The sequence below is a fragment of the Electrona antarctica genome (assembly GCF_951216825.1).
Source record: "Electrona antarctica genome assembly, chromosome: 15".
In the NCBI taxonomy this organism is placed as follows: domain Eukaryota; kingdom Metazoa; phylum Chordata; class Actinopteri; order Myctophiformes; family Myctophidae; genus Electrona; species Electrona antarctica.
This window is the reverse complement of record NC_136796.1, coordinates 28,619,361-28,632,256: the sequence shown is the minus strand read 5'-3', so window position 1 is coordinate 28,632,256 and position 12,896 is coordinate 28,619,361. Positions and strand designations below refer to the sequence as shown.

Genomic DNA, 12,896 nt, shown 5'->3' with positions numbered 1-12,896 from the left:
GGCTTTGTTGAACACAGACGATTCTAGGGCAATGTTAACCTTTTTAAAAATATGAAATGTTCAAATTTAGTTGTCCTGGCTCTTGTTTCCAGTATACACTTCTCCTCTGCTTTTTCTTGCTTAATTTTAATTGGACCCCCATGTTCTGTAATTTTGCTCCAAGGCATAAGGAAAAGATCTCCATTATAGGTCTGTTCAGTGCTGCTCCATTTTAAGTCATTTGCCAAGCAAAATGCATGGCTTGAATGAGAACCGAGCTCCAGGGATCAATGTTTTAATAATCAGATTGAAAGGGAAGGATGTCTAGGGTCCTGTAACTCTGTTATAATAATGGGATTTGAGGTGATGAGCTCAATGTGTCAGGTAACCTCTCGGGTCAGCACTCTATAATATCACACCATTTTCACTTAAGCTTAAGAACCAATTTTCCAGCAATGGCTAACAATAATAACTTGAATTTATATAGCACCTTTCAAAACTCCAAGGATGCTTTACATTAACAAAAACAAAAAATTGCTAAAAGCCTGAGTGCTGACTTGAAAGAGTCCAATGTTGGCGCCTGGTGGCTAGGGTCTGCTTATTGGTGTGAGGGATGGAGAGGAGCCCTAAGTCAATAGACTTCACCACAGCTTTAAAGCTCAGAGAAGAATTTCAGCAGATGCTAATCCGCAGGGTGGATGAGGTAGAGAATGTCTGTAGTATAGAGCATTACAAATACACTGCTTCCATCTTCATGCATCCCATGTTTCAAGCCAGAAATCGTCCCCCACAATAATGTCATGCAATTGTTGAGTTACAACAATGATGTGTATTCTGTGATCGATAGTGTCTTTATTATAGTCCAGAAAAGTCATATTATTAATTTTCTCTAGTTTATTGCAGTACAGTAAGTACCTCATTAATCCATCTACCAGATGTAGGAGGAGAGACCATGTTTACACTTGAACAGAATATCTATAGCTGACATCCATTGAGGAATGCATCGATATTTTTCATGTCACTCAACACTCAGAATTCTGAGCCATACAGCAGAATTGTTAATACCGTATTACTGTTAGACAGTCACATCTTGGTTTTTAAAGCTGTACGTGTACTGCTTTAACTTCCAGATGGTTACAAGGTGGTGTTATGTGTGTGCTTATATGTTGCCTGTTCTCTTCTGTACTGCTGTTCCCTGCTGTGAGGTGCAGGCAGGGACTGATCGAGCTCACACTATTCAATCAACTCATCAGGGCTTAGCTGTTCAAAACCTGGGTAAGAGTTCAGCCCATGGTATGGTCATTTGGCAATGAGGAGCTGCTGTCTTGTTAGTAAACAGGTGTGTATTGTGCACTAGATCGTATATGGAGGGCAAAGTGTGTGTGTAAACTTGAATGAAATGAATACAGCCAGGGTTTTTGCTGACATTAGTGGTGGTTACAGGTAACTAACTGAGAGTATAGGAATTAGGAAAGATTAAAGAATGCAGGGAGAATAACATTCCATACGAACCCTTGAGCATTAGTGTGTATATGACCCAGTAGCATGCAACAAACCCAGTGCTGGATGAGATTTGGGAATTTCTTTTGATTAATACCTACCTTTTTGGGGAGTTGAAGGACTGTTTTCCTGTGGTGGTTTGCCATCATCACATGATAGCTATGATCGGGCGGTGGTGGCTCAGGGGTAGAGTGGCCGGATGGGAACCACAAGGTTTGCCAGTTCAAACGTGGGCTCCGTGTCGAAGTGTCCTGGAGCAAGACACTGAACCCCAAATTGCTCCCGATGTGCAGGTTGGTACCTTGCATGGTTTCCTCCGGCAAATGCACTGTTGTGTCATTTATTTACCATTTATATAAATGCACCATTTTAGCTAACCTCCCTAAAGAATACATCTAAGAATACTTACTGGCTATGAGCTCTTTTAAGGTCTCCCCTCTTGGAAGTGACTCTGTACTATGATTTTCCATTTGCACTAATGCAAATAGAAAGTGCTTTACATCAAATTAAAGAAATTGTAAAATAAAATCGGCAACTAAATAAAAACACATGATTAACATGTATAACATAAAATGCATTGAGAAGGAAAGCAATTAAAGGAGCATTCAGTGATTTGAGTGATTTGGAAAACCACCCAGTCCGCCCCGGTAACAAAATGTGCACATGCACGCTCTACAGTGGGGGGGAAGTGCCACAGGCCAACAGCATGTGCATCAAGGCCAGCCCCCACTCGATCATGATTGGAGGAAGGCCCCTCTCATCCTGATTGGATGAAGGCTTTGCCACCCGCCACCAAAACTGAAACTAGGGTTTTTTGACCCCAGGGGCTCACTGGGGACAGGGAGGAACTCCTTATATGGTCAGCACACTCTATAGTAGGGAGGATTATCCAGAAAAAAATAAAAACAAAGTGATATTTAGATTAAGTCAAATCACTGAATATACCTTTAAGGCCTTTCAATAAAAGTACATTTTAACAAGGGATTTAAAAGCCCTGTTGAAATGGTCTCTCATACCGAGTGACACATCCACTAGCCTCAAATGCCTTTTTATTAGTGATGGGAGATTAATCGGCCAACACATCAGTATTGGCCAATTCTAGTTGTTTTTAGATTAATCGCCAGCGGTTTGATTAATCAATCAGACCGATTATTGAATCGGTCCGATTAATCAGTCTGTCTTTATAAACAAGCCCAAAGTAACAGCTTGAACAGATCTACAAGCTCACAATATTAAATATAATGCCTAAGCCTGCAGTGCAGACACCCTGTTACAAGTATTCTTCAGAATGGACAACATTATTATAATTTTTTAATACAGAATGAGATCATATCGGCATCGGTAATATCGGTTATCGGCCATGACAGCAATATTAATTATATCGGATATCGGGCAAAATGTCTCATTGGCACATCCCTAAAACACATCCACAGGCCACGGCCACAGTCCACTTGTTGAGTGATGACTGCTATTTAAAGCAATCACAGAGTCAGACCTCTTTTCCTTATCAGAAAAGCAGGCACAGCGAGGGAGGAAAAGTATACGTGTGGCAGTCATTCAGTGATTCAAAAGAACAAATTAAGCACACTATACCACTTGAGCTATGGCTGTGCTTTCAGTCTCTCTCTCCATTCCCCTTGATTGGTGTTGATCCCCCCACCCCCATACCCAAGAAGACTCTTGAATGAAAAACTGTCAAACTGCCATAATAACTAAGTGCAAGCAGTAGTTTGAGAGTGGTTCCTTATGGAGGGAGTGTGCACTTGCCTCCATTTTGGTCATATGTTAGCCACAGGGGCCATATGGACCAAGAGAGGCTAATAACCGACTTGGCATAAGGAACATAGAACTTTAGAATACCTATTTATACCTTTATTTATAGCGCTATTCTCCTGTCACAACATGCGGGAGTGCACGCCCGCGCTGCACCAATGGCTGAATAAAAGCTCAGACGGACACCTTTATACGTTATTGATACAGGAATTTCATAAAATTCTCAATGTACAAAATATTTTGTGTTGGTGTGATTTAACATAGACAAAAATACATTTTGAGGGTTGAAAAAAATTTATTTAAATATAGTAATAATTATAGTAATATTGCAGATGTAGAGTTGCTGGCCGGCTCCATATATGCAGATATGGAGATCTAAGGGTGGGTGACTAGGACGGGAGATAAAATTAAATGCTTTCACAGTGCATTAGTGCAATATGTACTTTGCGATGTACTTTGGCAAGCCAGCTAGCCAGACGGCCAAGAGGTGGAGACAAATAAATGTCTTGAATCTTATGTTAGCAGGATGACATCAACAATAGCAGACAACATTTTCATAATTACTTGCAGAGCGTGCAAGTACTGTAATCGGCTGCATATGTCGGTTGTTATATGTCAGTGTTGTCCATCGGCCAATCAGGGATTGGCTGATGACGTCACGTAACTAAGGTACGTTTGGTTGGGTATGTATGGTATGTTTGGCTGGCTATGTATGTAGCCTATGTATGTCGGGGTAAGAATGGTGGTCCCTTATTGGTGACGTAACTAAGGTACCTTCAAGGTTGGTATAAGGTCAATAACGGGTTTAAAGGATTTAGAACAGCAGTTGTAAGTAATGGACATTAGTTAGTAGCAGTAGGCTACTTGTGCGCCCTGCTTGTGCGCAATTTACAATTTAGGCATTTAGCAGTCGCTCTTAATCCAGCGATTTACAATAAGCAAGAACAAAAAGCATGGCAATACATCACATACATAAAAAGTAGTTATCATGAAACATGCGTATAAGAACGTAACAGTGGAATATCTATAAATATCTATATAATGAACATACTATACTATACTATACATACTAAAGTGCTATGACTACATAAAATGCAATTTCTAGTGCCGTCTAGTGTCTACGTAACATGCTATAAGTCTGTATAAAATGCTATCTATTAGTCTACATAAAGTTCTATCTAAGGGGCTAGGCCGCTAGGGTAAGGGCTACAGGCCATGATGGAGTCTGAAAAGGTGGGTTTTCAGACTATGGCGGAAGATTGGGAGTGAGGCTGCAGTTCTGATTGTAATGGGAAGTGCATTGGAGCCAGAAGGGAGAAGAGTTTGGGACGTGTGGAGCGTTGTCCCGGCGTTTTTAGTGACGGTACTTCCAGCTTCCCCGTGTTGGCTGATCTGAGTGCGCGGGAGGGTTTGTAGGGTTCGATCATACTTGCAAAATATGGGGGAGCCATACCTTTGGTTGCTTTGAATGCCAGCATCAGAGTTTTGTATTCTGTGCGGGCAGCGACCGGGAGCCAATGGAGGGAGCGGAGAAGGGGGAGATGTGTGAGAATTTTGGCTGGTTGAAGACCAAGCGAGCTGCGGCATTTTGGATCAATTGGAGAGGCTTAAGTGCACATGCCGGTAGGCCAGTAAGGAGAGAGTTACAATAGTCAAGTTTTGACAAGACTGTTTGCTGGGCTGACTCCTGGGTGAGGAACGGTCTAATTCGTTGTATGTTATAGAGCAGGGGTGGGCAACTGGCGGCCCGGGGGCCACATGCGGCCCCCACCTTCACTTAATGTGGCCCTCAGGTTAATGTCAGAATACTGATTATAGTATTGGTTTCAGCTGTTTACAATTCCACAACATGCTAAACATGATCCGCTTGAATTACTGCAGTCTAAATTAGTAGCTCATTTGCTCAACACAAGTATAATTAAAGGCATTTGAAATTACATAAAACTGTTAATTTCCAGGATTCTAATTCAAAAATTGCAAAAGATAATTCAAGATTTCAATTCGAATATAGCAAAAATAGCCGATCTACAAGCGTTTTGAGCTTGTAGATCGGCTATTTTTGCTACGACGGTAATATATGGCCCTAGGGAGTGAGTGTGGAAATATAGTGGCCCTCTCCATCGTCAAAGTTGCCCACCCCTGTTATAGAGTGTAAACCTACAGGATCGGGTGACAGCTGTGATGTGTGTTTTGAACGAGAGCTGACTGTCCAGGACAACACCAAGGTTCCTGGCTGTTGGGACAGACGTTACCAGGGCGTTGTCTACGGAAATAGTTAGCTCCCGATTGATTTTCCATTGGATTTAAAATAAATGAATTTCAACACAGTACCTGTATTGACTTCAAACTTGATTGCCTGTGCTGTTTCCAGTCTTTGAAATATGCAGTTAGTTTGTACATCCAAAGGAAATACATTTACATCTTATAAAATACTCTTAGTCTCTTATACAATATAGGCTAAGTTAACACATAAATGATATCCTATAGCAACACAAGGCTATTATACCACTTAAATGACTCCTCCATTCCTGATTGAAATGGTCAGTCAGAGCTCTGTATATCCACAATCCTTTATGCTTCTCAGATTCAGAGGTAAGAATGCATTTAAGATGAGAGAACTTTAATGTGCAATAAATTATTGGGTAGATGGATAAACAGTTAGGGTTGGGTTTGGGAAGTGCTTCTCATTTATCGCTCTGAATCAGTTTGCTGATTGCTTGGCGAACAACAACATGGTACGACCAAGTACAAATTAGGCACTTGAAGGCACCTGAATGGATCAAGCATACAAAGTTAAAAAATGCATAGGCTATACATGCCTCATACTAATTAATGTTTATAATGTTACATAAAACAATACTGCAATGCAAGTTAATGCTGAGGAGGAGCAGCATGGCAGAGCTACTGTGAAAGCGCGGCATTCATGCAAGGACAATCACTGTGTCACATATTGTAAGCTCTGTGTCACCTTACTTTGTCTTTGCTCAGGTTGGTGCTGCTGCTGTTGCCAGGATACTATTACCTATGGCAACACTTCAGCCAGCGAGGTGAGCTGCAGTGAGCAAATCCATCAGGTATAGCTGTCTGCTTTCAGCCAGAAGTCCATTGATACTGTATATCCATACATACAGTACACATGTGCACACACGTGCCGCACACATGCATGCGCATGCACGCCCACAAGCATGTGCACGCACGCCCACAAGCGTGTGCATGCACGCACACAAGCGTGTGCACGCACGCACGCACACACGCACGCACGCACGCACGCACGCACGCACGCATGCACGCGCACACACACACACACACACAAACATACACTTTAACAATTTGTTTATGTCTGTTAGGTGCAGCAGGAACGGATTGACCCATAATAATCGGAACGCTGATCTGTTATTTCTACATTATTTATCTGTGGATCCGAGTCAAACAAAATGTCATGTAACTCCTAGGCCACACAATTTACAATTTACAATTTTACAATTTAGGCATTTAGCAGACGCTCTTAATCCAGAGCGACTTACATTAAGCAATAACAAAAGCATGGCATACATCACATATATAAAAAGTAGTTATCATGAATCATGCGTAGACTAAGAACGTAACAGTGGAGTATCTATGTAAACTATACACACACACACACACACACACACACACACACACACACACACACACACACACACACACACACACACACACACACACACACACACACACACACACACACACACACACAAACACACACAAACACACACACACAAAATAAAGGTGCATGCACATTCGAAATGTCATGTTTACTTTAAAGGGTTCCACTTCCTCCTACAAGAAATTGTTTGACATGAAAAAGAAGAAAAGAGGGGCAGGAGCCTGGGGCCACGGATTCATTGGCCAGGCAATGAAGGACTATACAACAACATCCGGAGCTTTTGTCTGTGTCAGGGAGGGCCCTACATCTGCGGCTCTCCACGATGAATCATCTGTGACACACACACCCACTAGACTTCTACCTCTGTCAGTGTGGGAATTGCTTCCCTTTGTGTTAGGGTTCCACATACAGTACTTGATGGGTGAGTGTTCTGTCCTCTCCCTTCAGTAGCAGGGCTTTTATGCCTGTATCACCGGAACTAGATTGACACACAGGTTACCATCGGTGGTTATGGTTAATACTAGGCTACTTACTACATAAGAGAAGAGTACTGCCGAGGCAGACAACCCGCAACACTCCAGGTTAGAGGAATCCTTATAGGTCTTGATGATGCATAATAGAATTAAGAAAATGCCAGCACTCAATATGACCTTTTTCACATGCTTTTATTTACCTCTGATGAGCAGACAACGTACGCGTTTTGGCCTAGTCGGCCTTCCTCAGCGTTGTCAGCGTTGGCAACGCTGAGGAAGGCAGACTAGGCATTTTCTGCTGGCATTTTCTTCATTCTATTATACTTACTACATAATAAAAAAAAACATACTTAAATGAACTATCAATTGAAATTGTAAATGCAGCATTGCCCTCTATGCCCTCTGTACCCGCATACCTGACAAACTACCTCAAAATAGTGAGCGACTCCCACAGCCACAATACAAGAGGAAGCGAGAACAACGATCTGGTACCACCCACTTTCAAAAGAAACATGGGCAAATTCTCCTTCTACAGCACTGCCACCCAAGTGTGGAATGCCCTGACTCCCTCCCTCAAAAAATGCAAATGCCTGGCGTCCTTTAAAACAGGCCTGAAAATACACCTTTCAGCATGCCAAAGGGAGAGGAAATGATTCCCCCCCCCCCCCCTTTAGTCTAGTGACTACCCCCACCTCCTTATAACCCCCTTCTTTGTTCCCCAACCTGTACATATTTTTGCTATTTTTATTTTTTATGATGATTTGAATTTTGTTATTATTTTTCATGTCATGATTATGAATTGAATACCCAGCACCTGAATGGAAACAAGACCGCAAGGACTTTTTTCGGTGATCCCATTGGACATGTGTTTGACTGTACCCTGTACTGATTACATTTCTGACAATAAAGTATTCAATCAATCAATCAATCACTGCGGCAGCAGTGGCTCAGGGGTAGAGTGGCCGGATAGTTAACCGCAAGGTTGCCAGTTCAAACCCGGGCTCCCCCAGAGTTTGGTGTCGAAGTGTCCTTGAGCAAGACACTGAACCCCTAATTGCTCCTGATGTGCTGGTTGGTGCTTTGCATGGTTTCCACTGCCATCGGTGTATGAATGTGTGGGTGAATGTAATGCACAATCTATGTAAAGGCACTATATAAATGCACCATTTACCTTGTAATACTGTTACGTTTACCACCAGATTAAAGGAGAATTCCATGCTAAAGGCTTTCTTACCTTTATTTGTAGTTGTTACGTCCCCACCAAAGAGGTCCAGGTGTTATTTTGTGCAAAAGCGCATTCTTGGCTATTTCCCCTACCATAAGCCCTCAATGAATTTAATTGAATTGCATTGAATTGAATGGGGCATTGGGGTCTCTTTCCCCTCTCTTCATAATGTAAATAGTATCCCAAGCAGCACACTGTACTACTTATTTCAATAGAAAGAAGCGAATTAGCCCAAAAACCCAACCCCCATTGAGGGCTTATATTAGGAAATAGCCAATAATGCACTTTTGCACAAAATAACACCTGGACCTCTTTGGTGGGGACGTAACAACTACAAATAAAGGTAAGAAAGCCTTCTAGCATGGAATTCTCCTTTAATGGCAAAGGTATTTAATTCCTTTTTACATCTGTACATCTGCTCTACCAGTATGTCACCTGTTGCAAATCCAGCAAGTCGACCTTTGTACTCTTACTGGGTGTAACTCATGCAGTTGGTTGAATGATAAGAAAACAAATTCTATAGTAGGCCCATATGTCACTGCTGTGACCAGCCGAGCCCAGGTGCCACACAGACACAGTTCCTTGAACTGACTGAGCCTTTAATGGTGTTGGACTGTTGGTGTTTCCACTTCAAAGGCTGGCAGCTGTGCTGCTGTCTGCTGAGGTATCTTTGCGTTTAATATTTATTTTTATTTTTTTAATAGCTTCTTTGTTTGTTTGCAGCTATCACCACCAGGCGGCAGTAGAGAATCGACCAGACGTGCCTCTGCCCATGCTCTGCCCTCTGTCTATATGACTTTGTACCACGCCCATGTTCTCAGTCAGTACAGTAGTTGGCTGACAGTCTGAACAGAACGTGACACAAACAATGGCGAAACTTCTTACTAGACCTGTCTTTAGGGGCTACGTCGCCTCCCAGATCCGAATGTCCTCTGATCAGGTAAATGTAAGGTGACTTGTGGCTCGCTGAACGATAAGTTGTATTTAATAGCTGGTGGCGGCTCACGATAGCAAGGCCATATAGCTAAGGAGCGTCGACGTAACAACTGGGCTGTTTGTCTACAAGCTTATAACGCATTGCATGCATGAACTTATTTATCACTGAAGCTTCTAATCTAAATGGATGTGTGTGCATTGCGCAATTAGTTTCACACAAATAACGATGATATTTGGACATTGAAGCTATCTCTGTTATTATTGGTGGTCTTTAGTCGTTTAAAAACATTAACGATAAAGCACCATTCTTTCTTCTTTCTTATACATTATACTTTAGCTCGGTGAGTTGGGTAAAGGAGCAGGGAAGGGAGGAGGTGGAGGAGGCTCCGTGAGAGAGGCAGGAGGAGCGTTTGGAAAAAGACAAGCTGCAGAGGAGGAGAGATACTTCAGGTACCGTGTGCCCCTCCCTCTCCCTCTCTCTTCCCCCGGTTACAACCAGCCTAATGATGTACCACTTTTCTTGCTCTTGAATCCATTTTGCAGTGGTGGAAAAAGTACATCTCTTACTTAAAAAATAGCAATACTGCAATATAGAAATACTCCGTTACAAGTAAAAGTCCGGAATTCAAAATGTACTTGAGTAAAAGTATTGGTATCAAAATGTACTTAAAGTGCAAAGTAGTACTCATTATGTAGAATGTCTCATTTCAAGTTTTCAAATGTATGAAAGTCTTTTGAAAATAGCAGATCTACAAGCTCACAATGCGTCGCAATCTATTTTCAAATGGCTGAAATGTATATAGGGCTGTAGACCTAGAATGCCTGTGATCATTTAATTAACTTCGTAAATTTTCATGTATCATAGGCATAGAACGGTCGCTACTGTCCCTGGTAGATTTCAATTGTGTGCGGCCTGAATGTGATAAATGCTCCGTTTGTACTCACCCATTAAATAATTCCAAAAACGTGGAGGGAAATATGGTCCTCTAGTTTTATATCCATGTGAAAGTTCTGGCACAAAACGTGTATTTAGTAAATTATCTCCACTTTTTCAAGAGATGCACACGGACTTCTTTCTCTCCGGCAAGGGGGGACTGGAATGATCGATGAACTGATTTTAGACGTCATCACCAATTGACAAGGGAAACACAAAAAGTTTGGGTCACACAATTGGCAGGTGCCTTGCGATAGGTGCTGGGTAATTAATCACACCACCTGCCAAGTAAAAGTACTGGAAATTTGAAATACTCAAGTACAAATACCTCAGAATTGTACTTTAGTAAATGTACTTTAATATACACCTCTGCCAATTTGACACAATCACAATTATCAGACTTGTGACTTCACAAATCGTTCTAACCAAAGTTGATGGAAGCTCCAGAGCACACAATCAGCCAGTGTAGATGTGTTATGTAAGGCAGTGGTTCCCAATCTTTTTCCTGTCAAGGACCCCCAATTTGACACTAATTAGCCCACGGACACCCATTTGAAAAAGATATGCCAGGGACCCCTCCATAGATTTGTAGGGCTCTAGCAGTGATTCTCAACCTGTTTAATTTCAAGGACCGCCAGTGTGACATGCATTAAGCTACGGATCCCCCCATTTAATGGCATTTCTATCTCCCCCAATTTATATAGTAAATTCAATGTTAATTTAACTCTGTGTACACTCTTTGTACACTCTCTGAGTTACAGACCCATGGGTCCATTTGGTTCCTAATTATCATTTAGCTGGGGACCCCCTGGAACTCCCTCAATGACCCCTAGGGGTCCCCGGACCCCACTTTGGGAACCACTGATGTAAGGGATAATGTCTGCCCTAGGTAGTCATTGTCGGGAGATAATTCACCGACAGGGCGTTTAACCACCGACGCGAAGCAGAGGTGGTTAATCACCTTGAAGGTTTAGCTGTAAATCAGAGTGTAGAGTAGGAGAGTAGCGACATGCTTTGATCTTGCCGCAAAGCGAGTGCCTATAGGCTATAGTTCCAAACATTGCTCCTATGGCTGGAACTATCCCATTGGGATAGAATGAGCACTTCCGCATTCCATTGTTACAATGGGAGTCAACGCTAGTGTCACCACTCTCTTACTATATTACTCTGCTGTAAATGACATTGTGTACTGCGTTTACATGGCTGTCATGTTGTAAACAGCAGTAAATCAAGCAGGGCGCAGCAGGTGCTCCGAGGGTTTGATTAGGTCTGTTATAGAGCGGAGCGGTCATTATCAAGAAATAACAGACCACTGAATTCAGCAATTGACCAATCAGAATCAAGCATTCAACCAAGCCATGTAATAATACTTATTATTGTGCTTTGTAGCATGACCCCACCCCCCAGTTTTACTATAATTGTGTGCTCTTGTTTTGAAACTTCATGTAGTCTTCTTTACAGTTACTCCATAACATCTCATAATTTGTTTATTCTGTATTATTTAATTTTAAAATATGTATCCCTCCTCCACGCCAAACCACTTTTCCAACCATGTTGCAGGCAAAAGGAGAAGGAGCAGATGGCAGCGTTGAGAAAACACCACGTAGAGGAGATCGATCACCACAAGAAGGAGATGGAACGTCTACAGAAGGAGATTGACCGCCATAAGGGCAAAATCAGAAAGCTGAAGCACGATGACTGATCCTGGATGATATTTTATCACTGCTGTTCATCACAACCTGGCCTTAAAAGGCAAACTCTAATATGTTTGTCAAGTCAATGTTCAGAGGATGTGTGGACGATGTGTTTACAATGCATTGTGGCAGGTTCTGTGCCATTATTATTTATAGAATTAGCTCAATTTCACTACAGTGCCTGATGGTGTTATGAATAAAGCATTATTTCTTTCCATTATAATGTTGTAGACATTTCCCCCAAACCTCTTTCGTATAAGATGTCCCGAAACTGACATTCATCTGAATTATAAATTGTTTAAGATAAACGAGCCTTATTGGGCAGAAGTTACGAGTCACGACACAGTCAAACTTTAAACAGTGGTTACTGGTTGGTTGCCTGGTGATGAGGCCTGCGCTCGAATTATGTTAAAGCACTTGCCGATCATATTCATATTACACTGAACGCCCATTCACATTTAGGGTGCGTTCGGAAATGCGCCCTGAATGCACTGGTGTGCTCTCCTGTCGTTTGTTTATTCAGTGCACTCGGTGCGTTGTCGTTCGAAAATCCAGTGCGCTGCGCACCGGGTGTGCCGAGTGCCCGCACTGCATGAGCGACCCTACCCTGAAGCTGGGGTTGTCCAGTGTGAATGCGTCACAGCTCACAGGTCACAGCTGGTCGTTTGTAAATAAGGCACACTGAACGCACTCTGTGACGTCACCGCCCACCACACTCAACAAACTGACCACATTC

At 42.3% G+C, this 12,896-nt stretch overlaps 1 protein-coding gene across 1 annotated transcript; it reads left to right on the top strand.

Moving 5' to 3' along the window:
* Positions 1-9,402: 9,402 nt before the first annotated feature.
* Positions 9,403-12,377, top strand: atp5if1a (ATP synthase inhibitory factor subunit 1a). The gene is made up of 3 exons (XM_079522493.1): positions 9,403-9,536; positions 9,870-9,982; positions 12,027-12,377. The coding sequence occupies exons 1-3, from the start codon at positions 9,465-9,467 to the stop codon at positions 12,166-12,168; spliced, it is 327 nt and encodes a 108-aa protein (XP_079378619.1). The 5' UTR covers positions 9,403-9,464; the 3' UTR covers positions 12,169-12,377.
* Positions 12,378-12,896: the final 519 nt, after the last annotated feature.

What these genes read in the sequence shown, in the direction of transcription:
- atp5if1a (XM_079522493.1), top strand. Translation starts at nt 9,465, where the DNA reads ATGGCGAAACTTCTTACTAGACCTGTCTTTAGGGGCTACGTCGCCTCC. An exon ending in TCCGAATGTCCTCTGATCAG is followed by an intron (nt 9,537 to 9,869) that starts GTAAATGTAAGG and finishes ATTATACTTTAG; the next exon opens with CTCGGTGAGTTGGGTAAAGG. An exon ending in GAGGAGGAGAGATACTTCAG is followed by an intron (nt 9,983 to 12,026) that starts GTACCGTGTGCC and finishes ACCATGTTGCAG; the next exon opens with GCAAAAGGAGAAGGAGCAGA.